Source organism: Brachyistius frenatus, unplaced genomic scaffold (assembly GCF_029030835.1).
Source record: "Brachyistius frenatus isolate BFR_SWC_R1_liver_20210118 unplaced genomic scaffold, ASM2903083v1 Contig_12, whole genome shotgun sequence".
In the NCBI taxonomy this organism is placed as follows: domain Eukaryota; kingdom Metazoa; phylum Chordata; class Actinopteri; family Embiotocidae; genus Brachyistius; species Brachyistius frenatus.
Window position 1 is genome coordinate 7,269,998 of NW_027210611.1, and position 27,280 is coordinate 7,297,277.

At 41.4% G+C, this 27,280-nt stretch overlaps 1 protein-coding gene across 2 annotated transcripts in view; it reads right to left on the bottom strand.

Moving 5' to 3' along the window:
* Positions 1 to 27,280, bottom strand: part of st6galnac3 (ST6 (alpha-N-acetyl-neuraminyl-2,3-beta-galactosyl-1,3)-N-acetylgalactosaminide alpha-2,6-sialyltransferase 3) — a 71,382-nt gene that overhangs the window by 15,794 nt on the left and 28,308 nt on the right. Inside the window, exons 3-4 of one of the 2 annotated variants that reach the window (XM_069692562.1) lie at positions 21,286 to 21,695; positions 16,242 to 16,323 (exon numbers count right to left, since the gene is read on the bottom strand). In XM_069692562.1, coding sequence (XP_069548663.1) covers positions 16,242 to 16,323; positions 21,286 to 21,695 — 492 coding nt within the window. The remainder of the gene's footprint in view (positions 1 to 16,241; positions 16,324 to 21,285; positions 21,696 to 27,280) is intronic. The other variant, XM_069692561.1, reaches the window with a different exon arrangement.

Sequence of the window (27,280 nt, forward strand, 5' to 3'; positions counted from 1 at the left end):
TTTAACCCGCTTCATCAGCTCGGGTTGTTTTTGTAATCACAGGCTTTCTTAAATAGGTCTCTGCTTTTAGCCATACTGGCTGGTGTAGCTGAAATATCTCAACAACTATTGGATTTCTTTTAATTTTCTAAGACATTCCTGTTCCCCAGAGGATGAATCCTGGCGACTCCGGTGGTCTTGAGACTTTTCCTGCCGCCATTAAGTTGACTTATTTCCAAAGAAATTAGGAATATGTTAAAAAAATAAACCAAAAAATAAATAACTAAGAATCTACTAATGTAAAAATATGTTGGACTGTGGTTGTGCAATAGAAAAAAATATTCAAATTACTGAGATAATTACCATATAAAATGTACTCACTTGGTAGTTCAATTAATAAAACTGTCTGAATCGTATTTAATTAAACTAAGAATGGCCACAACAACAAATGCACCTAAAGTTAAGACCACCCGTTGTCTGCATCAAATAATAAACATGTTATAATGTGAACTATGTCATTTTACATGTAAAGTTAATAAGCTGTCGACAGTTTGCTTTGTTAAACTGTCTCAGTGTTGACAAAATTGAAGAAATGTAATTCAGGTGAGACATTTTACCGCGTATGTTGCTGCGAGTTACATCTAGTAATGCAGTTCACATCGAGGCAGCGAATGTATGTGCTGTATTGTTTTCAGTCTTTCCTGTCTCGTAGCAGCAGGAGATGAGCTCAACCTTCAGCCCTGTCATATTTCTGTTTTTCATTTTCTGGCAGTGTTATGAATCCTTGAACAACTTTTTTCAAAGATTGGATAACACAATGTTGTGGCACTGTATTGAGCCAAAAATACAAAGCAACTTCAGCAAACAATACAATATCGCTGGAGTGTGGTTCACAGATAAGTGATACTGATCTGTCGTAATTTTAAATCTCTTTCAGTCAAGGTCATGGTTGGGGATTATGTTTTGTTTGGTTAATTTTAAGAACTTTAGAGGGTCTGGAGTTGTTTATTTTTGTAATTGTACAAGTGTATTTTAATAGTTTTTGACATTTCCTTTCTTCAGTTAATAGAGATGTAGTGTTTGCTGAAGGCTGATCATATTATATTTAAAAACATTTATTGCGAATTTCCAAAATCACCAAAAGGAAGTTTGTTCAGTTGCTTTCTCTGTTGTGTCCTCCGATATGCAATGCTTTTTCTGTGGGATTACTCATTTGTCCCGTAAATTCTTCAGGGTCTGCCGTTATTGGATTTTAGTCCCTTGGGTGTCGCTTTCTTTTCTAGTTCAATATTCTCTGCTGTTTTTCAAATGTTCTGTGTCTCTCTCCAGTGACCTTTTTTTTACCACTATTTCCTGTTCACACTCGATCCCTGCTCCTGTTTTTGTCCCCTCTGTCCACAATCTCTGTCGTTGACCCTTTCAACTCTCGTCATTCTCCCCCTCCCTCCCCCCCATATCACCGCCTGCTCATCCCTCTCTCTGCTTTCCTCTGTTCTGACCTTCTGTTCCTGGCCTTCCCCTCTCCCGCGAGTTAATGGCCTTGTACTTCCTCTAAAGTAGATGTCAATATGAGCACAGGGAGGGGGGGGGTAAAAAGGTACAAAGAGGCTCTGAACTCCCCGTGTGGAGGCTGATGTCACAGCGAACGGCCAATCGTCGCTCTGACATTTTGCACAGAACATTTTCTAAAGTGAAGTGCCTACTGACCAGCTAATCCGAAGCACAGTGAGTTTACTGTCACTGGGGTCAAATTATGCTCCATTTTAGTGATGATGACCAGCAGAGAGAGAGAGAGAGAGAGCGGATTGAGGACTACGTGGCAAGACAACTACGATGCAGTGAAATATCAGCACAGACAAGTAGAAATGTGTTGTTATCTTTCCCTTGAGTGTCCCAGAAAAATGTCAGCGCTTCAAAGCAGGCTGCTGCCACAGATTTTTTTTTTTTAAATTTTCAGCTGCATTGTCATCATTACTCAGCTTTTTCTAACGTGAGATCCCACTTTACTCGTGAAGTACAACGTCTGCCTGTTAGGGTTGTTAAATGCTGTACTAATCAGATCTAAAAACTAACTTTTCAGGGAGTTTTAAAGGTAATCGGTGACTGATATTTTAGGGTAAAATCTGCCAAAATTGGGAGAGCTACAGTAAAACATGCCTCATTAATTCCAGGAAGTGCTGCAAAAGTTAAAGTGGCAGATTTATCATTATGCTGAGTCTGGCCAAAGTCCAGTTTCTGGGAAATATTTATTTCTTAAAAGTTGTTCTGACATTTCTGATGAAGCCTGTCGTCCTCTGAAGGTGCTTCACGAATCATTCGATTTATAATTATTCAAACGAGTGTACAAACCAGCATTACAACAAAAAACAAAAAATGGTGCTTTAATCCAAAGAATACAGCACAAAACAACATGCTGTAGCATCGATGTGTTCATGAAATGCAAATTCTTCCAAGTGAAATGCTCGATACAACAAACGAAAGCAAACTCCTGCACATTTGTACACACAGCAGAAAATGTGATGTGTAAATGGGTGGCGAGCTGCTGCATCTCATACTTGTACATGTGGTCTGTTCCCTGCGGACTCTGTGCTGTTAACATGATCTAGGCTGCTGTGTTTACTGACACTCTGCATGCGGGGAGAACATCCATCATCCTAACTCGCTGCATTCATTCGTCCCCTGTCACGTTTACAGGAGGGAAAAAAAATTACAAATACAAAAACACAACCAAATGGCCGAGCAGATGGTGGTTAATGGCAACAGCCAAAAAGTAACATACCCCCACCCTCGGCTTCCGTCCGCCACGCTCGCGCCGCTCCTGACATGCACGGAGCATCACGGCGAGGGGTTTTCCACTGATCTCCTTGTCTCCGCCTGGCAACCATCACTTTAATAATTCTCTCAGAGCTGAAGAAGGCATCTGATGCTCTTTATGCCCACCGCCACCCCAGCAGTTTTCTCTCATTAATTTCGCAGTGAGTCTGAGGCGAAGAATTCGATGAGAAGACAACACATTTACTGTACGTCTCAATCTGCGTCATTCTATGTCCGTGTCTTAAGGTGAACGTGTGTTCGAGCGACGTATCTTCTTACAGTTTATGTCTTGGGGCAAAGTAAATGCGTAATATCCTACCTCCCTCTTAGATGGCATTAAACACTTGTTAAATTTCATAATTCAAAGCCATTCAGTGATGTTAAATCCATTACAGTGCTGCATACAACTTTGATAATAAATCCTAATTAACTCGGTGCTTATTCCTGAAATAGACCGCTGCCAGGTGCCGTTGCCTTTGATGTAAAGATCCGAAGACAGATTCTTTAAAAACTTTTGACATAATTAAAGAATATTTCTTTCTTAATTTTCTATAGCCCCAAGGAGAAGATAATACTTCTACGGAGGAGAAAAATAGTGCGCGTATCATGGTGTAATATTGTTCCCCCAGTATGCTTTTAATTGAGGTCAACTGATCGCACTCAAAGGCCTCAAAATTGAGTCAAAGTAAAATGCGGTCTGCCCGCTCCGATAGTCGTTTCACACAATTACAGCCCGCGGATCATTTCGCCGTCTTGGTCACACTCTTGGCTAAAATTTCAAAGTAAATTTCGTAGGAAACAGCTGGGCAGATACTTCGAACTGATTGTGTAGCCCCGCTGCTCGTTTTAAAAGACAAAGGCAGATTAGGTAACCATGGCTCAGCAGTGAATCAAACTGTGCCACACACGCCGAGCATATTTTCTGTTACATTTCAAGGCATTTATCCGGCGTGCTAATCCTCACTGTCGCACAATGAGCGGAACAGCACATTCATACTTGGGTTCAAGTCATTTCAGTATTTTTAGTTGTCGAGAGCTCGTGTTGTGTGCCAGCGCTCGGTGATTTTTTCAGTCATCAGTGTCTGTGCTGAAATCTCTTATTGTATAATTGTGGGAAAGTGTCTGTGTTTACATCCAGGCCACCGAGGAATCTTTAAACACTTTCTATGACGTGCAGACGCCGGCGACTTCATGTGAAACAAGTTGTTTGTTAAACAAAACAAAAATGTCTACCATATAAAAGCAGCTCTGAAACGTATTAGCATCCTATACGCTATGATATGACGAAATCGGATACTTACAAGAGCTGCTGGTGTTTTGTAATTATATAAAAATATCTTCCAAACTTTTCTTTTTGTTTTATTACAACCAAGTCTAACAAGAAAATCCTGAATATATGCCAGTATTTGTATACTTTTTCGGGTTTTTTTCTTTTTCTATATAAAAAAAAAAAAAGGTTTATTTAATTCAACACATTGACCACAGCTCGATGAGGATTTATTAAGCATTAAAGAGATTTGCAAAATTGTCCGACTGACGCCCATTAAAACGGAGATATCTGTTCTGTCGGGCAGAACGACCGCTGACAAATCAATATTTAAATGAAATAATCCCATAAAATAGTCGGGGGATTCACTTAAATTCGGTTTCACCTCTGGGGAACACGAATATCTGCGGAAAATGTTGCGCCAATCCGCGCTATCGATTGCCGAGATATTTACCTGAATGAGAAAACTACTTGACCTCACGGGGGTGCATTAAAAAGAAAAGTCAGGGTCTCACCATTAGCAGCAGGACTTATCCTCTGAGGAGTACGAATCCCAGCAAAAGAACTGAACTGCAATCCATTCATTATTTGTTGAGTTATTTCAGTCTCAACCAAAGTGACCAGCATTTCTATACATAGAGCCATGCAGCATATTGTAGCTAAATATTTATGCAGCTGTCATAAGAAATTAAAATTAAAAAAAGGATTTAATACATCTGTGCCTGATGACGCTCTCTCTGATACACATCCTCCGTTTTGATATTTCAGTCCAAACGCCAGATTCCTCCATGGACACGATTGGAACCAATCATAGCGGGAGCAGGTGTCAAACTCGCAGCAGGCCAAACAGCGTCCACATGTACCAAACACAACGTATGCACTCTCCCACATGGGCCACTGGTAATGAGTATTTGTTCTGGTGTCATGGAAACAGGCCACCTGTCAGCCAGCAACCCGTCCACAGCCCACCTGTCACCTGCCAACGACCACGGCATTTTATTTTGGGGTGCGTGAGAGAATGAGAAACACAGACGCTGTGAATGGCAGGTTTGAATTTTAATTGACTGAGTGAGAAAAAGGGAAAAAGCTGCAACAACAATAACACAAGGAATTTTTTTTTAAAAAGTCTCCCCTGCTGCACTGAACCCAAACTGAATATGAAGCACTGCATACCGGTTCAGTATTGGCGTCATTTAGATTTTCCTTTTCCTTTTGTCTGCCTATGAGGCTCATTGATTTGTTTTTTTCCTGCTTTTCTTGGTTTAATTGCATGAAACTGCGCGCATCAGATTCCCTAAAGCTACAGTGCATCCTCAGCGCTGTGACGTTGCTTCTGTTCCCGCCTTTCACAATAAAGTAGCAGCAACTGAAACTGAAGGATGCAGGATGGTATTTCTTTTTCTTTCTTTTTTTTTTTTGTTGTTTTTGTCCCGACTGTCAGATATTTAGAGACGAGGATTACAGCTCCAGTTCACCCAGAGTTCGAGTGATGAATTTTTGACTCGTCTGCAGACTTAATAAAACAAAACAAAAAAACACATCCTCTACAATATTTAGGTGAGACGTGGGAGAAGAAATTTCATGAAGGAATTAGGTGGCGTCCGCACACCGAATTACAGAAATGTTATTGGACTAAAAACAGGAAACGTTTCGAAACTTTCTGTCGCCCAAACAAGCCTTTGTTGACCCAGCGGTGTCGAAGTTTTGCCTTTTTCCAGTACAATACAAATTTCTGGGAGATTTAGTTGGTGTTCATTGTACACTCGCTACTTTTTCCTCTTGATAAAAAAAAAAAAACAACTAACTACAGAGATTAAATCAGTTAAACAAACGTATGACGCTCACAATGTTCACCATCTTAGTTTAGCATGGTAGCACAAAGCCCAGCAGAAGCTGATGGAACTCGTATTGATTTTAAGACATCAACTCGAGCCTCAGGAAAAGATGATGATGCTTCTTTTTTTTTTTTTTTTTATCCCACCAACATAATTAACCTCTGATTACTGAGGAAAAAACTAAAAACTGACATTAATCAAAACTGAAAAGAAATGTTAACTGCAGCTCTGATTCAAACCACGTGCTGCATTCAGCAGAGTGAAGTTGTGTTTCAAATGTTATTCACGCAACAGTTTTATGAAGTTCGCGAAACAATATCTTGACATAAAGAGAGCTAGACTTCACGGTTGAAAAGCCTATTAGCGCCACTTATCGAAGCTGAGACAAACAGCCTCGAGTAAAAGACCCGAACTCACTTCACAGGAGAAAGCAACATTTGTTTTGCTAAAAGAGAGGAGTTTTATTTATGTATTATTCACAGTGTGTCTGAAGTGTCTTGGAAATGAGAGCCTCATGCCAGCTGAGAGGTTTATCTTAACCAATTTTAGTGAGCGACATAAGAAATAAGCTTCGCTACATAACGGCTTACAGCCTTTTCCCTCAAAGAGAAGCAAAGCCTGGCAGTGTTAGTGCCATGTTTTACTCACCAGACGTAGAAACAACACGGCCCGTGTGCCTCTGCGCACGACATTGGTCATAAAGCATTTATGAAGATTTATTTCGCGAGGAAAAGCAGAGAAACAAACGGCTGAAGGTCAGAAGAGGCGAGCAGGAGTCTGACGAGGTCTGGTGAAAGTGCAGCGCTCGGGCGAGTCGAGAAGGGAGAGGGTAGAAAAACAGCGCGAGCCTGTTCAACATGTTAATGGGATGGCTGTCCAAGACCGGGGGAGTAAAAAAAAAAAAAAAAAAACAAGGATTAGCAAAACAGATGAGGACCAACTTAAGCGATTTCTCCTGGGACAGAGATCAAGACAAAGACCTAAGCTCTAGAATTACACACTGAAACTACTGATTATCATTGATTTAAAGCTCAATAATCAATTAATCTCACTTGTACTGTTGAATAATTTAGAGCAGCCACCTCTCGGGCATCGCACCTTCGAGAGCGTCACAACGGGGAGTAATCCCAATAACTGGGATACTATTAAACTCTCCCGGGCTGCTCTTAAGCCACACACGGCCTCTCTTACAGTAAAGAAGATTTATGGAGGCTCACAAAGAAATGTTCTTACGACCTCTATATGTAACACCCTCTCGCTCTGGGCTCCGCGGGGGGGGGGGGGGGGCTTAAGTCGCACGCTGACGTGATTTTTACATTTTCATGTTCATCACGCCACATTTTGACGTTGGCAAATGACGCCGCACACAAATCAGAGAAGCTGAAAGGTGTGACAGGCAGGATAATGAAGTGATTATTCTTCTTTTAACGTGTATTACATTCACTAAGCTGACACATTTACACAATGCCAGATCTCATAGATTCAATTTTCCAAATCGAATGTGGAGTATATTCATACGTACTTATGCATTGTTTTGAGTATTTCTGAAAATATAATACTTCATACGCGTTCTCTTCTAACTTTTCTTAAAATCAGAGGCGGTCCAGCTGTGAAGCCGAGGAGGTGCCGAGGGAATCGACGAGAGGGAGCAGAAGGCGAAAAGGGAGACGAGCAGGTGGTCCCGGTGGTCTAAACAAACAATGGGAGGTGATTCGCACAGTCAGCAGCTTCAGCAGCAGCACAGCTCACGTAGGTAATTTCGGTACTTTAAAATTCTTGGTGTCTGATTGCTGTCATTTGCATAAAAAAAACAGCTCTCCTTTCGGCCTCGACTCCATTTAGAAATCAGAGGGGAAAAAAAGAGGCTCCTCGATATGCCAGAACTTGACTGAAAATGATCACATTTTTACGTTTTCTTCTGTCGTCCTGTATGTGCGCGGGTACACTGCGAACAGGAACTGCTAACTGCTAATTCGACACTTTAAATGGTGCCAATTTGCCAGAATGTAAAGAAAACAAAAAGGTCGTAGCCCACAGCGCAGTTCATTGAAGCCATGGCAATGCTGTGCTTCCCCCCAAAGCATCATGGGAAGTGTAGATCTATGAATTTGTCTGGAGGGCATAGATTTACATTTTACAAATAAAATATGATGTGTTGCTAAGAATTATTAAAAGTACCTAACAATATATGAAATAGTTATTAGTAGGTCTCCGACATTCAAATGCTGCTCGTGTGTTGATGCTACAGTTGAGAATATCAACTGATCAATCAGTCGTTTGACAATTTAAGGTATTTCCAAGCATAGATGGCCAAAAAATTGCCCATTTCCACCTTAACAATATAAATATTTACTGATTTGCTTCCATGTTTTGATAGAGAACTGAATATTTTGAGGTTTTCTCAAATCAAAACATTTGACGGTGTCGCCTTGGAAACTGTGATGGACATTTCACACTATTTTTAGATTTTTTTTTTTTTTTTTCTTGATCAAATGATTAATCAAGTAACCATGAAACGTGTGGAACATAATTAGCAGATTCAAAATTTCAAATGCAATGAAAATAATCATTATTTGCATAAACATCCAGTGATATGTTGCATATGTTATTGTAATCTGCATTTTTTTTTTACTTTTTATATTGTAATTTTTAGTTGCACTTTAAAGAGAATACTGGTGTTGTTTAAGTTTACAAAATATGAATAAAAATAGGACAGCTGCCTTTTGAAAATTGTCTCATATTGTAAAAACATGAAGAAAGTTATTGTTGTCTTGTATATTAGTCCATAACAATCACATTTCAGAGAGTATGAATGTTTGCATACTTTTAGCTCAAAACAGTCAAACTAAAGACATAAGTATGACATAATAAACATTTAAAAGCAGCCTGTACCAACATCAGTGAAGGCTCAATGTCTTTGGGAGCTGCTGACCAGCAAGTAAATCATCTAATTCCAAACTGGAAATGTCTCACTGGGATTACGAGGATTTGTGCGTCAGCGTGTTCAAAAATTTGAAAACAAATTGCAGGGCATTAAAGCGCCGCGTTCACGGACTGAAAAGAGCTCCAAGAGCTGCTGTTTGTCAGGTAAAGAAAACCGCAGATTTTATTTTATTTGTCACTGGCTGAGAAACTCTCAGAAGCTCTGTGAGGGCTTGACAATTTTACAAGCAGATTTGAATGGCTCTGCCAAGAGGTGATTGCGTCCCTTTTCACACAGTGTTGTACAACTATAATCTGAAGTGACGAGCTCGCGTCCAATTTAGGGCTGGACGTATAACAGAGCGTCAGTGACAGGATGCATTACAGCTGATGCTGCACAGAGTGTTATGGCCGCACTCATTCTTCTTGCTTAGGACACTGACGGGAGATCCGTCTTTGTCCGGCTCGCGACGCTAAGTGCATTACTCCACATCGCAGCGCGAGCGTCAACCCACGCGGCCGGCTGCTCGCCTCGCATTTTACGTTTCTTTTGGCCCGTTCTGCAGATTATTTGATTGTGATTCCACAGTACAGTGAGCGTAAAAAAAATAAATAAACGAGTCTGCAGCCAGCCTAAACATCAGAGGAAATCTTGTTCAAGTCCGACGGCATTAAGAGGATCCATGAGACATGTAGGGAGAACAAGTTATCTGGTCTGTTGAGAGACTTAAAATTCTGCACCTGCTGCAGTTAAAATGTCAAAAGATGGCCTGGGAAAAGACGAAGAGGAGGAGGGGGAGGGGGAGAGGGAGGAGGAGAGGGAGAGGGAGGAGGAGCGGTACAAATTTACAGCGGTATACCTGTGAAACATTCTCATGCCTGACCACCGCATACCCTATTTCAAAGGCTCTCAAGCTCTCACCTTCACGCCAAAACAACCGGCTCCTGCACGAAACGCCGGCACCAACCCGAGACACGTTAATTGCTTTTTCCTGCAGCAGTGGTTTGGACAAAACCACGACCCGTTCTGTGCACGCGTGTGACCCGTTTTATTTTGAAACCTGATTAATGTGAGGACAGAGGATATTTAGCATCGCTAGAAATACACATTACTGTATGTACTGTACACTGCACACACCAGCAGTAGTAAGAGACAGATGATATTAATTCAGTATTTCCATGATCCTTTATACTTCCACAACACTGTGCTCATATTAGAGCCTAATACAAAACAATTAAAAATGTCAGTGTCCTACATTTTCAAAGCTCAAATATATCGCTTAAGACAGAAAAACAAGAAATCTTTACATCTTAGAATCAAAAATCTTGAAAATAAATGACATTTTTGCTCATTAATGTCAGTAAAAACACCTTTTTATTCATTTTATTGCCTTTTATATCACTATTCTTGCTTGCGCTGCTCTTAATGCTCTACTTTGTATTCTACTGTGATTTTTGCCTTCTGAATAATATTTCTTTTTGCTATTACCGCTGAGTAATTTCTCAATAGAGGCCAATAAAGTCTCATCTGATCTTTTTATGCCTGAATAAGGACAATACGGCTCTTTAAAGGACAAATAAAATTCTCATAAAAGTATAAAGTAAATATGCAAGAAGCTGTGCTGCAGATGTCGGTGCACAGACTCATTCTCAATACACACCAACACACTGTGGAGCTCTGCGTTAGGAGGCTATTTTATCTCTTTAGGGTGTTATTTTCTGGAGGCACATAGCCATTTGATTTAATAAGGCTTATTAGATGAGGCTGGCTTGCTACATGACTAGTGATGCAGGTGTGTGTTTGGGAGATTTCACCCAATGGGAGCTTATTCGGGCGCTGCAAAGCAGAGCAGAAAACGCATTTATAGCTTTTTGTGGCTGCGGGCTAACCATCGTGTCTACCTGCATTACTGCCCAGCTGGCAGAATAACTGCTTCACGAGAGCTGGACATGATTCTGTTAGTATCCACCGCAGAGAGATTTTACTCCCCTCCCCAAAAAAAGAAGCAAGGACGCTTCCATAAAAGGCGTGACAAATACGTGTCACGTTTGTGGCAGAATTGTTGGTGACATGAAAGTAAAAGTCATCTGCTATTTTTCTACCACACAAAATCAAATTAGACATCAAATGTGGAAAGAAAGGATAAAAAAAAATAGATATACTGTGCGGCTGTAAAATGTTTGTGGGCAGTTGTGTCAACATGACAGTGCCCTCGTGCACGAACGGAAAGTCCTTAAAGAAATGCTTTTCTGAGTTTGTGGTGGGGGAACTTGACTGCAAAGAGCTCCTCAGGTTTGTAGTTAATGCAAGTGGTTCATGGCAGTACAACAGCAGAGCCCTACACAACACTATAATATAAGATAAAAATCACCCAAACAAAATGTCTTTACATTCTTTCGTTTAGCAATGTTACATTTGCAACGAGTTTCATTACCGAGTGCGACACACTGCCGCGATATCAATAATTTGTTTCCATTGATTGAACTCCGGGTTTATTAGCTCCTAACAACAAATAGCTTTTGTTGATGTCATTTGCCAAAACAGGGCTCACATACTTTTGCCAACTTACACAGTGAATGTCTGAATTAAATAATTAGTTTGCAGATTGTGAGTGCTCAGAATTGGGCAGTTTGTGTACTAAATTTCCCCAATGAGGGATTAATGAAGTCTTAATTTAATCATTCTCTTGCCACTGCAGACGTGTAATGTTTAGGTGCCCGCGTACTTTTGCCATTAATTGTATATTAGGAAATAAAGTAAATACTCAAAAAAGAAAAGGGACAATAAAATACGGTTACATTGTAACCTTGGTTCTCTGAGTGACGAGACTATCTGATCTTGAGATGATATTGAACGAGCAACACTTACTGATCCAAACGCCACCGGTCATGCAATTTCATGCAAATATTTTTTATTTAAAAAATCTACAAAATACACAGAAGCTGTGAAGAAAATCTGCTCTTATCGCAGAAGTTTTTTTTTTTTTTTACGTTACAAAAGCAAATAGATCCCGAATGTCCCTCCCGGTCCGCTTTAATAGTTTTGCGAGGATCATCCGAGCGTCATTACATCATTAGGGCATGAATGCAAACAGGCTTTAAGGAAGACTGCACTTCGCCTTTCAGCTGACAGTTTGATTTTTCTCCCTCCGACAAAACGCCTCATTTCCCTCTCGGACGGGGTCACGAGAACACAGAAAACGACGAGTCGATCATCCCCTCTTCCTTTGGGAGCAGAAACTGTGCTGATCGCCTTTGACCCGATGAGCAGCCACCCAGAACGCCGGGTTATTTGTGTCTCGGGGTTTCCAGTTGCTTCATTTAATAAGATAATTTCACAGCAATTACAAGCTTTCAACACAGAAATGTAATGTCATTACACGCTTGCTCGGTGACAGATTCTTGGGTTTTGGTTGGAAAGCAACACGCTCGGTGCTCATTTTTAGGGCCGTGTGCGGTGGAGATCACAGTTTTATGTGGAGGGGAACGCAATGAATCCTCCGGCTCCCTTTTTCTCTTTAACCGGCACGTTGTGATAAGCATGAAATTACAGCTATGTGATGATACGGCAAACACTGAGCTTCAATCTCCTACATGAACCGACAGCAGCAATTCTACTATCTGCTGTTCCTGCTCTCGACATCCAAAACACAAAGCAATTACAGATACAGTCACGTACGACGCACCCTGTAAACACAAGGCTGTGCACTGCCAGAGAGTTATTTGACATTAAGGCCGGTGGCTGCTTTCAATCACATCAAGACACGGATTGCATCAACAAAGTTCAGTGACTGGAGCATTCTATTACATTCCTCTTTTTTTGAGGGTCGGGCAACAATTCTCATCTTCTTTGTCTGACACACTTCAAAGCTGCACCGTCAACTTTTTTTTTCACGAAAGCACAATGAGGTGAGGCACAGAATCACATCTCTGTTAAGTGTAGAAATTTAATGGAGTTGATTTTCTGCGGAGGGTGTGTGCAGTGCTCTTCAAGAACGCCAGCAAGAGTTCTTAAGGCATTAACGTGTCGTTACGCAGCAAAGTGCAGGTTGTGGCCGTGAGGAAACGTGTTGTGTGAGTTAACAAAATGTAAAAAAAAAATCAAGTCTGACCTGCTTTCCAGGACTGCCATGACTCAAGACGATCATCTTTGTTACTTTTCGACCATAATTATTGGACTTATTAATTAATCCATCAGCTACCTTCTGATTGCAGCAATCTGTATAAAATGACATTTAAAAGCAACAATAAAAAAAACCTGAACTTTTAAATTTGAGAAGTTTTAGCTTCTCTTTTTTTCTCTTCAGAATCCTGCAGGCACTTCATCAACATGTGAACAAAGTTCACGACCAGAATCTGAGCATATGGAATTATTATGGAAGATTTGCTTTCCAGAAGAATTTAACTTTGGTTAACCCTGATATGCATGCGCATATGTGCCCTTGCAAACTGTAATTTAAGCATCGGATCATCCAACATTTACGACCCTGCTCTCCAAAAGGAAAAGCAAAGGAAATAGCCGAAAGCTTCTTTGAAGAGGTCTTTGATAGTTCTGTAAAACCGAAACTTGCTCCGTGTGATCGGGTCGAGTGGGGTCTCGTTCTACTGCCGCATGTCAATGTGTGGCAAAATATCCAGTACGGTCCAAATCAAGTGTGCATGTATCATCTTTGTTCATTTACAATAGTTTTTCCTGTTTCTATGGCATTTACATTCCCCCTTAGAGCATTATGATGATGATTAATTTTTATTGCTGCTCTTTTGCTTATTAAAAGATCAAATTAAGTAATAGCACATGATTTTTTTTTTTCTCTTTGGGTCTGTTCAGGTTAATCCAAGAGGAGACCCACCATGACATCACCCATTGGGTTTGTGAACCGCCACTTGAATCCTCCAGTCTGGCATTTTGGCGGTCGCCATCTTGGTCTTTTGGAGACAGAGATGACCATATTTGGATGAGAGGGTGGAGCTAGGGACACTATACCCTGCCCACCAATAACAGAACCCTGACTACATTCCAGGTAAGTCACTCAAACCAGACATGCCTCCAAATACACCTCTCTTTAATAACTAATATCTAATAAATTAGGGATTATTATTATTTTCTGAAGGACTACCAGAACTCTGATCTGAAGGAGTGAATTTAGTGCATGACACCATCACGACTTGTGGAAAAAGTTTGTTTAGTGTCCGTCTAGTGGAGGCGGTGGCTTTTTGGAGCTCGCCCCTGGTGGCCCTCACTGCTATTGAACTTTACGGCACTTTTCAGACCCGGAGTCTACGTCCCTTTTTATAGACAGTTTCTGGGTTGATGACATTTTGGCTCAGGTCTGATTATCTTCGGGGACTATTAAGATTTCAGAATTTATGCCTCATCTGGTTCAAGTAGGTTTTCTGTGGGTCCATTTTCGGAAGACCTCCACCTGTATTTATTTTTGCGTGGAATGAAACTAGCCACAACCAACACTACAACCTGAAAAAACTCTCAAGATTCTAATAACACCAGATTTATTTGTCGACAATGTAAAAGTGAATATGGCTTTCCATTCAGTGTAATACGATCAAAGCTTTGACGTACGATGAAGTCAGAAACTAGAGCCAAATCTCACACGTGTCGGATCATCAGGAGTATAAAAGCTCTTCAATAGGTAATGAATTAAAAGACTGAGCTTTGGTTTTGTTTTGAGTGTTTACATGCATGCGAGCTAATTTTTCCATGCGGATGGTTGTCTGTTTGAAACCGGAAAACACTCATTACTTCCGTGATTTCCCCGGTCAATTCTCCGCAGAGCAGCTTCGGGTGTTTCTACCTCACAACATCACAAAAGGCCTCTTATTCGCTAAAGAGCTGTTCACATTCAAAAAATATTGAACAGAAACGCTGAGACTGTGATTATAACACAGAAGCTGTTGAGCTGAACGTTGTTTCTTTTCAAAACTATTTTTGGATGAGCAAGCCCTGGCTGCCGAGGGTACTTACACTCATATGAAGTGGACGGCTGGAGATTATGAAGCGTGATTACACAGCCGTGACATTCATGCTAATAAAAACAGATTAAAATAAAATTCACCACATATTTGGAGGCCCGCGAGAGTGAAGCATCTGCCATTAAGTTCATCTAAGATCGGAGTGACTCACTCCTGGTGATGAATTGAAGACGAAACATCCATTTTTGCTGCTTGTGTTTGACTGTTTCTTAACCAGAGGCGACAAAGAGCCCTTTCAGGATAATTTCTGTGATTTAATTTGCTGTGTGTCGAACTTCTGACGTCCTGTATGTTGTCGCAGACTCTGGTAATTTCCCCAAATCAATACTGCTCAAATTAGAATCCCAGTTTTTCTATTTTGTCCTCGTTTCACAGCCATACACACACTCCACTTATTCTCATCTGACAACCGCCGCAACACACCAGAGGAAAATAATCCATCCTGTCACCTGAGATATTACTGTCACCTCCATGTCTTTTTGATTCCTGCTGACTTCTCAGCTGGAGTTCATTTTGAACCAGATGTGACACCGTGAAAAAAATCGTACGTAAGAACAAGCGGTGTGCTGCTGAAATGAAAGGTCACCCGCTGAGATTGTGACCAGAGGCTGTGATTTTGACAAATGTTTTAAATAGCGGGTTCACTTACTGTTTGTATCTCCTGAACTAATATGAGCACGACGACGTAGCACAAGCACGGGGATGAGATGACAAACTCTTCTGCTGGCTGCAGCTGCAAATACAGATGACGCCCATATATCTTCTTATTTCAGTGTTAAGCATTCAGATTGATTTTTGAACGTCTGGGCGGGTAAAAAACAACAACAAATGAATTGCAATTTTTGCAAGTGACAGAGTGAGCAGAATCTCATCGCAATGCTACCGCTAGCAGAGCGCTATCAGAGAGTGGAGATTTTTGCACCACGGAGGACAACAACGTCGAAAGTTGACGGACCGGAGCCGAAATAAACTGCCTGCTGCCACTTCTGCGCCGGCAGCTTCCGTGTCGGAAAGCTGTGTCACCAGCTGCTCATATATCGTTGCCACAGCAACCGATGCAGATAGGTGGGTGATGTCCGGACGCACCAAATCCGATCTGCGAAAAGTCTGTCCCAAATATCCGTGTGATTGATCCAATTTCATGCTGTCTGTAAAGAATCTAAAGACGCAGCGGTTTGTTTGAGCGGTAGTGATGTTGGAGGAGCAGATCCATGTATCGTTGCTCTCTGAAGACTGAGTTGGGATGAAATGTTGCCACACATCAGCTGTAATTCATTATTTTTCCATTGTTTGACCTCCTTGTCCCTTACTTGACCTGGATATTGTACAGGAAGTGCACACTATCTTATTTTTCTGGTTTTAATCTTGTGTTCTATCATCAGGACAAACATGATGAGCATCAGCTCAAGACTGACCTGACAAACATTTCTTCTTACCTTCAAGCCCCTCTGAGGATTTGTGCAATTTGTTGTTGTTGTTGTTGTTGTTGTTGTTGTTTCTGGGTGCATCAGCTCGTATCTTTTACAAATGTGGAAACAAATTGAATCAGATCAATTTCAATGAACATTTTATCACAAACCAAAGTCATGCTGACATCTTAGCGACCAAAACTTCCTTTCATCTCAACGACTGACGAGGTCTATCACATGAAAGACATCATCCTTTCATCATCCAATTGTTTCAGCCAAACTGCAACGCAACAATAAGAAAGAGGAGGAAGAAAACAACATTTCAAAACAACTTTATGATTAACCTTTCAAAAACACCTATTTTTTTGGGCTTCTGCTCGAAAATTGCATACCCATAATAAAAAGAATATATCTCTGCAACCACAAGGTCTATTTGAATAATGTTGGTGTAATAATAAAGGGAACACTTGTGAGGTTTGTTCAGATGTGTAAATATCAGTATATATGTCCATATTTTTTGCTAAGTCTTCTCCCTGGCCCCCAATTGGGTGCTTCTCGGGCTTAAAAGGTTAAAAGCATATGATGTGAGGGTCAGAGTGACTTTAGTTTGGTAGACTTGTCTTAAAAATACACAAATAAACCTTGTTTGTTTCCAATGAAAAGTACAAACGTTACCTGGAAGTTTAAGAAGAACAAATGGTTCAAAAAGTTAAAAAGATACTCTACTGAAGTATCCTACTGATTCTGTACAATGAGAGAAGCACCTTTCAAAACAAAAGCCAGAAATTCTTAAAGCTGAACGCATCAAATCAGCAACAAAAACAAAATCAAGATAAACAACAAAATAAGTTTTGAAAAAAGCAAAAATAAGTGTCTTTTTTTCAAATATTTTAAAGTGAATGAGGTCAAAGTCGCATATCATATTCATTTATTATTAAATTCCACTTTGGGGCGACTCTAACTTAGGTTTTATATCTTTTTGATGATTTTATAAGTTCCTGTTGAAGGCTATAGATCGTCATTAAATGAAAAAAATGGTCCGACTGTGCTTTTATTGTGCAGCTGTTCTGTTCTCTTTGTCAAATACTTTAAATCCTCTCGGGCCAATTGTTGAATAGTGACAGTCGAATACAGAACGTAATCCAACAAACATGGGTGGAATAACACTGAGCCTCTGGAAAAATGTCCACTGCATTTCATTCATCTTTAATGATTCATTGATTGGTGAACAAATGATGCGCGTCCGTGGTTTCTGCTGAACTGGATAATCTCATAGACAGAAGACGTCATTATATCAGCACATTCAGTACGCACTGGCGAGCCGATCCGAGAGACGCGAACACAGCAACTCGGGTTTTCAGGGCTTCATCACGTCCATCTTAATAAGCAATAACCATAACTTTATATTTAATTGAATTTATACTGGCAGGTAACAGCGAGTGTCCGGCTCTGGAGCAATGTGTTCCCTGCACTTTATCCTTCTCTGCAGACCAGACACAAATTCTTGGCTTATTATAAGAAGTTGCAGTGACCAAGTCAGGAGGTCACAAAAGCCTTTTTTGAATGATGAAATACACCTTAAAAAAAAAAAAAAAAAAAAAAAAAATTATACGTCGTACAAGTTTCTGAAAGTGAACAGAAAAGATCCGTCAAAAAGTTAAACGTGGACCTACAGCACTTTACATTTTAAGAGCACCGCTTTACATGAGAGGATTAAGACCCTCTGGGGGTGATAAATAACATCGCTCACACTATCAGACACAGAAGGAAGGTGTCACCTTTGAAAACACACACACACGCGCACACATCTACACACACATCTGCACGCACACTAAGGCGCGAGACGTTAAGTATGTACGCATGCTGTTGTATGAGCAGCTGGCGGGGAGGCGGCGGCCCGGGTCACGCGGGCCCAGGTGGCAGTGCTATAAAGTGACAGTGTGATTTAAGTCCTGTGTCGTCGAGAGGTCCGTTATCTACCGCCGCTAACAGGGCCGCGGCGATACGCTCCGACAGCCGGCGACTGCAGCTCAGGAGGCAGCGCTGATAACGGAGAGCTTCCAACCTCCAGCCGCAGTGCGCAAATGACATGAATCATACGTTAAAGTGGCCGTCGAAACACATTTACATGCAGGACTTTTCATTATCGGGGCTCCTGATGGACACGCAATCGACTATTTCCCCGTTTACTGCTTTTAGATTATTATCATTAGCGTGTAGGATAACATGATTGATGGGGGGAGGATGGGGAGAAGGTGTGGGGGCGGGGGGAGGGGGACGAGGACAAGTCCAGGGGTTTAACCTCTGACGTCATCATGACATTACGCCTCAGACAGCTGCGTAATCGACATGCACCTTTCTTTTTATCTGAAAATATGATGTTGTCCCTGCAAGCGAACATTTTATCCCTCAGTATCTTGGTTATGAAATCACACTCAGCCTCATGTGTCAATAATTGGCTGCCAGGGAGTTTAAAATGAAGCTCTGGTAGATTCATCTACACCTCTTTACATCCAAACATAACACACAATATTGTTTTTTTTTGTGGTTTTTTTTCGATTTCTAATGTTCTTTGCTCTCTGAGGTGCTTTTCAAACTGTTTTCTTTTTCATCATCACAGCAATCGCAGTCTATTCCAGCTGTACAGCAGCACCTCAGTTTCCTTTGAGGAATTTGGCGTGCAACAACAGACATCGACTGTGTCCCAAATCCAGACTTCATGCCAATTTTCAGCAGTTTTTAAGTTTGTTTGTATGCTGGAAAAGTGGCAACATTTAGCACAGAAGAAGAAAGTCTGCCTGCATTTTATTACCTGACTTTTCAGTGTGAGAGAAAAAAATATCTTGGAAAGCAAAAACTGTTCAGAAGCACATTTTGATTTCTCTTTGTGAAGTTTAAGTGTCAATTTTAATGAAGAAGATGAAGCTTGACTGAAGTTTGTTGGTGCATGTATCATTTTGTTAATACAAACATTTTTCCTATTAAAAAATGAAGTTTTACTCGGCATGAAATTGGACCCAGCAAACAACCTCTGCAGATTTAGCAAATTTAATTTACGCCTATTTTTGTTACAGACGTGAACCTGCTCAGACGTTTTCTATAGTTTGTACGTTTCTGGGCTTCTTCTTGACGTGAACAGCTCTCTGTGCTCCTGGTTTCCGACGTGGTCTTTGTGACCTGCTCCTCAATCAAATCAGCAGGACTGAGGCGGTCGTTGCTGTGGCCCCGCTCGGATCATCATAACCCCCTTAACTCCTAATTCTCCTGTAATTTCCTCGCCTCTGCCCAGAAAGGACCGAGCTTCCCGGCAGACCTTCTTGAAATTACTGGCTGAGAGACGGTTACACGGCCGGCTGGCGACTCAAGTCGGCACGGACGACACGTTCCCGTTGATCAAAAGAGCATGTCGAGGCTGAGACGAGCGTCTCTGCGGCCGCCTGCTGCAATCTGGATAATTAGAGTTGTGTTCGATCACTCTTCCATCTTTGCCAAGCTGATGATTATTCCTGCAGCATGTAGCGAGCGCTTGACAGTAAACTAGTGAACACTACACACAAATAACGGGTTGAAGGCAGGACGGGCTGCTGCAGCGCGAGTCTTTTCAGAGTGTGTGATGTTGCTATGGTCTGTTTTAGACTTTGATAAATGTAGTTAACACGGACACGCACAGAAAAATAAATGGACAAGTTCATTTTTTTTGTAGCCTGCAGACTCCTATCAGACTGCATTAGCTCAGTATAACGAGAGCAGTCATTCCCTCCTCTCCCTCTGATTGCATTAAAATAGACTGTGTTGCTTCTGTCTTTCAGGCTTCATTTTAAACTGTTACCATGGACACTCGTTACCTCTCAGTGCTGAAATATGTGCAGCCAAATTCAAGACAAACACAAAAAAATGACAGACAGATGCAGACACACACACACACACACACACACACACACACACACACACACACACACACACACACACACACACACACACACATATATATATATAAAGACAAACCTCTCGGGTCTCATCAGGTATTCATTAGATGCAGTTCATTGTTACACTTTGAGTTTGGTCTGTGTTACCAATCAGTAATGATTGAAGCTCTGAATCTCACCCAGGAGCATTATGTCCTGTAATGAGATTCTTCTTCCCGAGCATCCCTCCCTAATCCCGCGCTACTATCTTGTGGTGCCTTCGGAACAGCTGAGCCGAGCCGAACACGGACGCTCTACATGAAACTCAGCATTAACCCAGTCATCCCGAATAAGAGCGAGACAATGGAGACGAACTGGAATGGATGCTACGCTTATTACCAAACATGTTAATCCTCTTAAGAAGTTAAGAGAGGTCTTGATGACATATGGGAGAGACAGGAGTGTAGCGGGGACGAGGCAGGGAAATGAGGTTCATAAACAATAGCGGGCCCGCAGCCTCGATCTCTTTGTCATTAACGTGCAGTTCTTTTCGGGGAATTGATAGAAAAAGGAATGAGCTGGGAGGGACTGTCTTTAAATTACAGTGTGCAGTGTGTTGCACAATGTCTCCATCAAACAATGATAATGAATATAAAAAAATTAAAAAAACAACACTTACTCATCTGCAGCTTGAATCACTTTACTGCTTATAGGAACTAAACATGTGCCAAGGTGTGCGAGAAGTTGTGAGACTAGCTCCTGCTACCTCATTAACCACGTTTTCCCCAGACCAGCGTTTGGCTGATGTCTATAACCCAGGCAGCGCATCCTTCTGAGGCTCTTCATAAGAGCTAAAAAAAAAAAAAAAAAAAAAAAAAAATTAAACGGCCTCCAGAGCCTCGTAGGACCCCTTCAGAGGCAGAGTGAAGTAACTCGCTTTGAGAGAGCCTCATGAAAGTGAGAACAAGAAAAAGCACAGAGCAATGAGCAGACCTTCAGCATCGACGGGATCGATATTATAGCAGCGAACAGAAAGAGTGGATGGCGAAATACTGAGGGGGCAAATCTGTTAGGGTGAAAAACTGGAGGCCTGCCGAGGAGTTCAGTGATGCTGTACCGAACACAGAAACAAGTGCAAGAAACGCTGCAACCGTAGCTTGACTCACCTGTCCTTCCCAGTCTCCTTCTTGAACACCATGTCACAGTAGTTCATCCTCTCCTCCGTGGTGACGTAGATGCGAGCTTGAGGGTAGTTTTCCGCCGCCTGTCGCAGCATGTTGTACACGATGCCCTTCCCGTCCTTCCTCATGTTTCGCAGCGGCCCCCACACGACGTAGACCGTGTCGTTGTTCTGACCGAAGAAGTACTGGGGCTTCTGCAGCAGCAGGGGGACGCTGGTGTGGGAGACGACCCTCAGAGTGGTTCGCCGGCCCATGTCGCGCTCAAATCCCCGCGTGGGCGCGTTGTTCATCCGCCAGATGCAGGGAGAGCGGTCGATCTGAGCGCCGGCGGCCTGGCCCAACATCTGACCGGAGCTGGACACGATGCTGCACAGCTCACAGTGCAGCTTCAGGGGCTGGAGGAGAGAAAGCAACTCTTGTTATAATGATGTAAGTCTTAATCTGACCCTGAAGTTTAGGTTTACTTTTTTTGTATTTATTTATTTTTTATTCATTTTTCTGCTGTCCCGAAGGAGGATAGATGTCAGGGTCCGCAACAGAAGAACCTCGCAGCCCCCTCCATCACCAAGGTGGACATGTTTGTACGCCGAGTGCAAGTCAATGTTTGAGTCATTTGAGACAAATAAAGGCTCAATTCATTTGATATAGTCCAAATCAGTCTCCGGTTATCAGAGGCAAATTAAAGTTAAGCCTCAAATCAAGTCTAATATTGACTCTTAAGATTCTTCAAGTTCAGACTGTAGTCTGTTGGTGTCTGAAGTCAAATCTACAATTTATAAGCACAAGTTTAAGTCTCAAGTCATTTGAAACAAATCCAATTAAAAGTTTAACTTGGCGGAGTCATTTTTCAAAGTTAAGTCTTAAGTCAGAATCAGTTAATACAAGTCAAGGTCAAATTTCATGTAATTTATGGCTGTGTCCAAGTTAAACTAGAGCTAGTCAAGTAAGGTCAAAGTCAAGTCTACATTTATTTAAGACATTAAACTCTTAGTCTAAAATTGAAAGAAAAACGTCCAGTTCCAGTCAACTGAGACAAGTCCAAGTCAAACCTGTGGTAAACTGAGAAAAATTAAAGTCAGATCTGAGGTCAAGGACGACAGAGTCCATTCACAAGTCAATCAAGGAAAAATTAATCATCTATGTAAATTCAAATTAAGTCTCAGGAGCAAATCTTAAGTCCAAGTCAAGATCCCAAGTTTTTCAGGTCCTCATGTTGACCATTATTATTATTATTATTATTATTATTATTATTATTATTATTATTATTATTATTATTATTATACCATAATAACAAACAATCAAATACAGACAACCTTGCTGTTGTTGTCTTTTTTTTTTTTTTTTCAAACTGGTCTTTGTTCCTGTAAAGTCCAAAAATCTCAACTGTCTGTCAGCTCCAGTATTTCAGGAGTTAAGTTTCATGTAAATTAAATCTCAAGTCTGTAGTCTTGAGTCTCGAGTTTAAAGTTCGAGTTAAAGAAACGACAAGCGATCTCTCACTTTTATCATTTTTCGATCATTCAATGCATTTCGGCAGGACTGTGAGACGGTTCATATAAAACAGCCACGAGAACGCGAGATAATTACAACAGGGCCCCAAGAGAAAGGAAATACATCACAGCGCAAAACACTGCAGTGCGTCATCACTTCCTTCTACGGCTGGAGAACGAGGCCCGTTCAGCCTGCTCGCTCATCCTCCATCACTGGAGGAGCTAAAACTGCAAGACAGCTGGCGGGGAAACTTCTTAAATACCCCGAAATCACCGTGGAAAAAAATAATTCGAATTTAGAAAGCCAAATCTTTGCTGCTGGTGATCGTTAACGTTATTGATCTTCGATTCGTTCGACTCCCACATCATTTTACTGATGATTTGTGTTCAGGAACAAAAGAAAACCTTCATTTTGCTGTTTTCGAGTGCTTCAAATAAGTGTGCAATTATTTTTTTTTTAAACAGATAAAAGTGACATCAAGACCTTGAACACTGAACTGAAAAGGAGATTGTCATAAAGTATGTCCGGTCCTTTTACTCAACTTCATTTAATTAAAATTGAATTATTATATACTTTATGTACAGTATGTTCAATAATATTTAAGTGATATTTTGGCAAGGGGATTGTATGGTCAGAACATCAAATTGAATGCATTTTGTAATTATTAATACAAAAAATATCCATCAGGGTTTTACGAGTCTCTATAATTTTCCTTTATTTCGATGTCACGCTGCCCAGAACTAACACAGATTAAGTTAATTGAATAAAAGACCTCAGAGGTTACAACTGCGACGACGCAGACACCAGAAGAAGGGAGTTGCGACATTTATCTTACTGTATATTTTTATGTATCTTATTATATTTTACTGGAGACGGGGGATTTTTAATGAATCTCCAATAAGAGCTCTTAGCTACGCTTTTGCCAGGAGAGGAAGAAAACCCTCTCTGGATCCGAGATGGGGAGATTTACCTAATTGAAGCTAATATGCTTGGTTTGTTTTGACGAGATTAAACTTACTTAAGTGAATGAATGCAAGACGAAGTTAGAAGAGAAAGAGCGCTGTGTCATGACTAAGCCCCGTTCATCATTTGATTAATGGAGAATAACTGTAATGTCAACGGCGTGAATACAAATTGCGTTTTGTTTTTTTTTTTCTTTTCTTTTCTTTTCTTTTCTTTTTCCTGCATTACGGACGGCGAATGTGAAACTCTCTCAACAAACAGGAGAGAGTTTGAGTGTGCAAACTGAATCCCACAACACAATCCAGTCAATTCGATTTCAACTGCTCGGCTTATCGGCACTCACGACTCATTGTTGTGCCGACGCCAGATCAGCTGCTCGGAAAGGAAACAACACAAAAGCAGCGCTGACTTTCTTTCTCACAATACGAGACATAATTCTAACGCAAATGACTCCGGCAGAGCGTCCTGCTTTTTTTTTTTTTTTTTGCCGTTTCTCCCCGCGTCTGGATTCAATCATGGTTTAAGAAATGATCTCTGGACCTGCGCTGGTAGCTCTCCATTTACTGCGTGGTTGAGACACACATCACCGCAGCCCTGAGCTGTCAGCAGCTCGTCCATCATCGCCCGCTGCCCTCAGCCCGGCTCATAACTCCATCACGCCTTTCAGCACACACAGATTGGCCCGGGCTGCTCTGTGGGGAGCCCTGGCTGGCTGGCTGGCTGGCTGGCTGGCTGGCTGGCTCCACGCATGTGAGGTTCACGCGTTCGTGCTGCCGAAGTGCCCCCGAACAAGACGTGTAACCTGCAAGTACGGCCGCCCAGCGAATAAAAGAGCATTTCCCCCGCATTACAAAGGTTTATCTGAGAATAAAAAGAGACATTTAAGTAGTTCAGAGTCACGCAGGTATAAACAGCAGTGTACCTTACTGTTTCTAATCTCATTTGCGCACGTTAAAGAAGTGTTTTTAAAACCTCAACTAATGACTAAAACTCCAAACGGAAACCCTTTTATTCAGCTCATCCACTGGAATCCGGCTCCCGGCAAATCTCTGATTTTAAAAAAAAAAAAAATTTTACGTCCTGTAAATCAATAAAACGTTACGGCCTCCTCTCCTCAACCGTGATTCATGTCTTGGTTTCACGTTGCTGACGACGCTGTCTCTCAGAGTAGCGAGCAGTAATCGCAAACTGAGTGCACTTTTATAATCCCAATAATTCTGGCACTCTGATAAGCACCAAATCTACTCAGCAAAGCCTCCAATTTTAATGCACGAGTGTGTTTAAAAATAAAGTGGGTTATTTAGAAAAGTGGGCTTGCTGCCGGGGACGCAGCCGTCATTAAATTACAGCGCTGGGGTGTGAACTTAACCTTGACGTTCTTTAAAATGCTCCGAACACGATTAATTAATAGGCAATAATGATTACATTAACGTGCCAAGCATCTCGGTTCTGGGACCCCTCGCTGGGACTTAATGCACTTCTGCTTAAAAATTAATTGATTAACTTTAGCTGTCCGTAAGGGGGAAGTGATTAGTTCCAAATGCTCCTCTCGGGGGGGGGGGTCACCACGATACTAAAGAAGAAAAATACAGTTTATTTCTGAAACACCGCCTCAGGAAACAAATGTGAAGAATTTCACAACATTTATTTGATCAATACATTAGCTTATTTTAGTTTTTAATTTTTTTTTTTACAAGATCAATGATGAGCACAATAAGCAGTTCACGACATGACTGAGCGTTAACTGCCGGGTTTTCATACGTCACATACCTGAGGAAGCGATCCCTCCACCGTGCGGGGCGGGTGGAGGTAGACGTGGGCCATATTTGAATTGTAGTTACATCTAAATCACTTTAAGGCATCGGGGGATTTCTTCTTTTTTTTTCTAGATATGTCATTTTGATGAGTGGCGATGAGTTTTCAGGTGTTTAATCAATGCCGGGAGAGGAAATTTAAGTTTGAGCATCACTAGCTTAAAGGCTGTTTGGATTTATGGAGAGAGGTTTCCCGACCTGTGCCTGTAGCATCTTCTGTGTTACGTTGCATATTAATCCGTGTGGTCCAGACTCCCCCTGGTCAGTCTTTCACTCCATCGCCTCCAATCAGGCCGCTTCGTCCTTCTCTCCTCTGTGATTTAACCAGAGCAGCAGTACTACGTTATTTACACTGTGAACGCCCTTGTTACCTTCAGTCTATTGGAACAACTGTGAACTGTTGTTGAAGCACTTGCTTAGCAGCTCTGGGTCTCGTTTTTAGATATTTTCTTACTCACATTCAAGTATTACAACTGACAAAGCTAATATCCATGGATTATTACTGAGATGTCTGACCTGACACGTGATCAGAAGGCTGTTTAATAAGGATGTAAATTGGGAGGAAGCTAAAAAAAAAAAAAAAGATAGCAGAAATAAAACTATGTAAAGCTGATTTTTCTTTTAATAAATGACCCCAAATCACTAAAGGATAGCATATTCAGATATTGTGATCTAATCTAAACACTGGGCACTACTACTAACTCTGAAACATACAGTTCTCTGAGCATGTACGTTTAAATATATGAAAGTATAATTAGTTTTAGTAAGGTTGGCAGGTACTTTCAACATATCATCTGACATCTTGAATGTTATTTTTGATATTAGTCGACCTCCTGTTTAAATATTAGACCTACGACTGCTTCTTCTTCACTAAATCATGAATTAAGTTCTAATATTGCAGCTCAGCCTCAACCCTCATCCTTTGTTTGAAACTAGCTGGTAGCTAATAATAACTTTGAGAGGACAAATAACATAATAATAGATATTTAATCAGCTTGTAGAATAAAATTCAGACCCAGAAGATTTCTCATTAACATTATCCACAAAGTGATCCAAATATAGAAGCACTGTCGCCGAGTGTTGACTGTTGTCTTCTTTTCAAAGGGCCTGAATTTAAAAATGTGCCGGTCCAAATGGAAATACTGAGTTTCTCCCTCTTGGCCTGCGAGAGACCAGAGGCCTGCATGTAAAGTGCCACAAGACAAATGTTTTCTATTTCTCCCGCAAAGCAGAGCAGGATCCATTTATCACACCTGGAGACAGACTCAATCAAATGAGGAAAATAAGGCAGACCGTTGCAATGCTACCGGGTTATGCATTATACATGCCCATGAGAGGTTTATAACACCTCGAACGACACCTCACCGCGGAGCCTGTAAGATTGCCTTACTGTCTGCGGAGAAATATTACTGCCTCTTAAGGTGTTGCTGTGTGCTTAACAGAGGCTGACAGCTCACACGGCGCGCCTTCACTCCGGACGTTATCGCTTACGACACGCGGCACAGCAGTATCACCTTGACCAGACTCGCACTGCTCCGTCCATCCTTTGTCAGAAGTTTCAGAGGCGTGCGGAAACACTTCTGACACATGTTCGGGCCAATCACTGCCCCTTTCGGATTTGCAACGGAGAACTCTCTGATGGGGGGAATTTGAGCCAAAAGGAGGCCTAATACCGCAGAAGCTGCCAGTCTTTCCCGCCGATTTGCATAAAT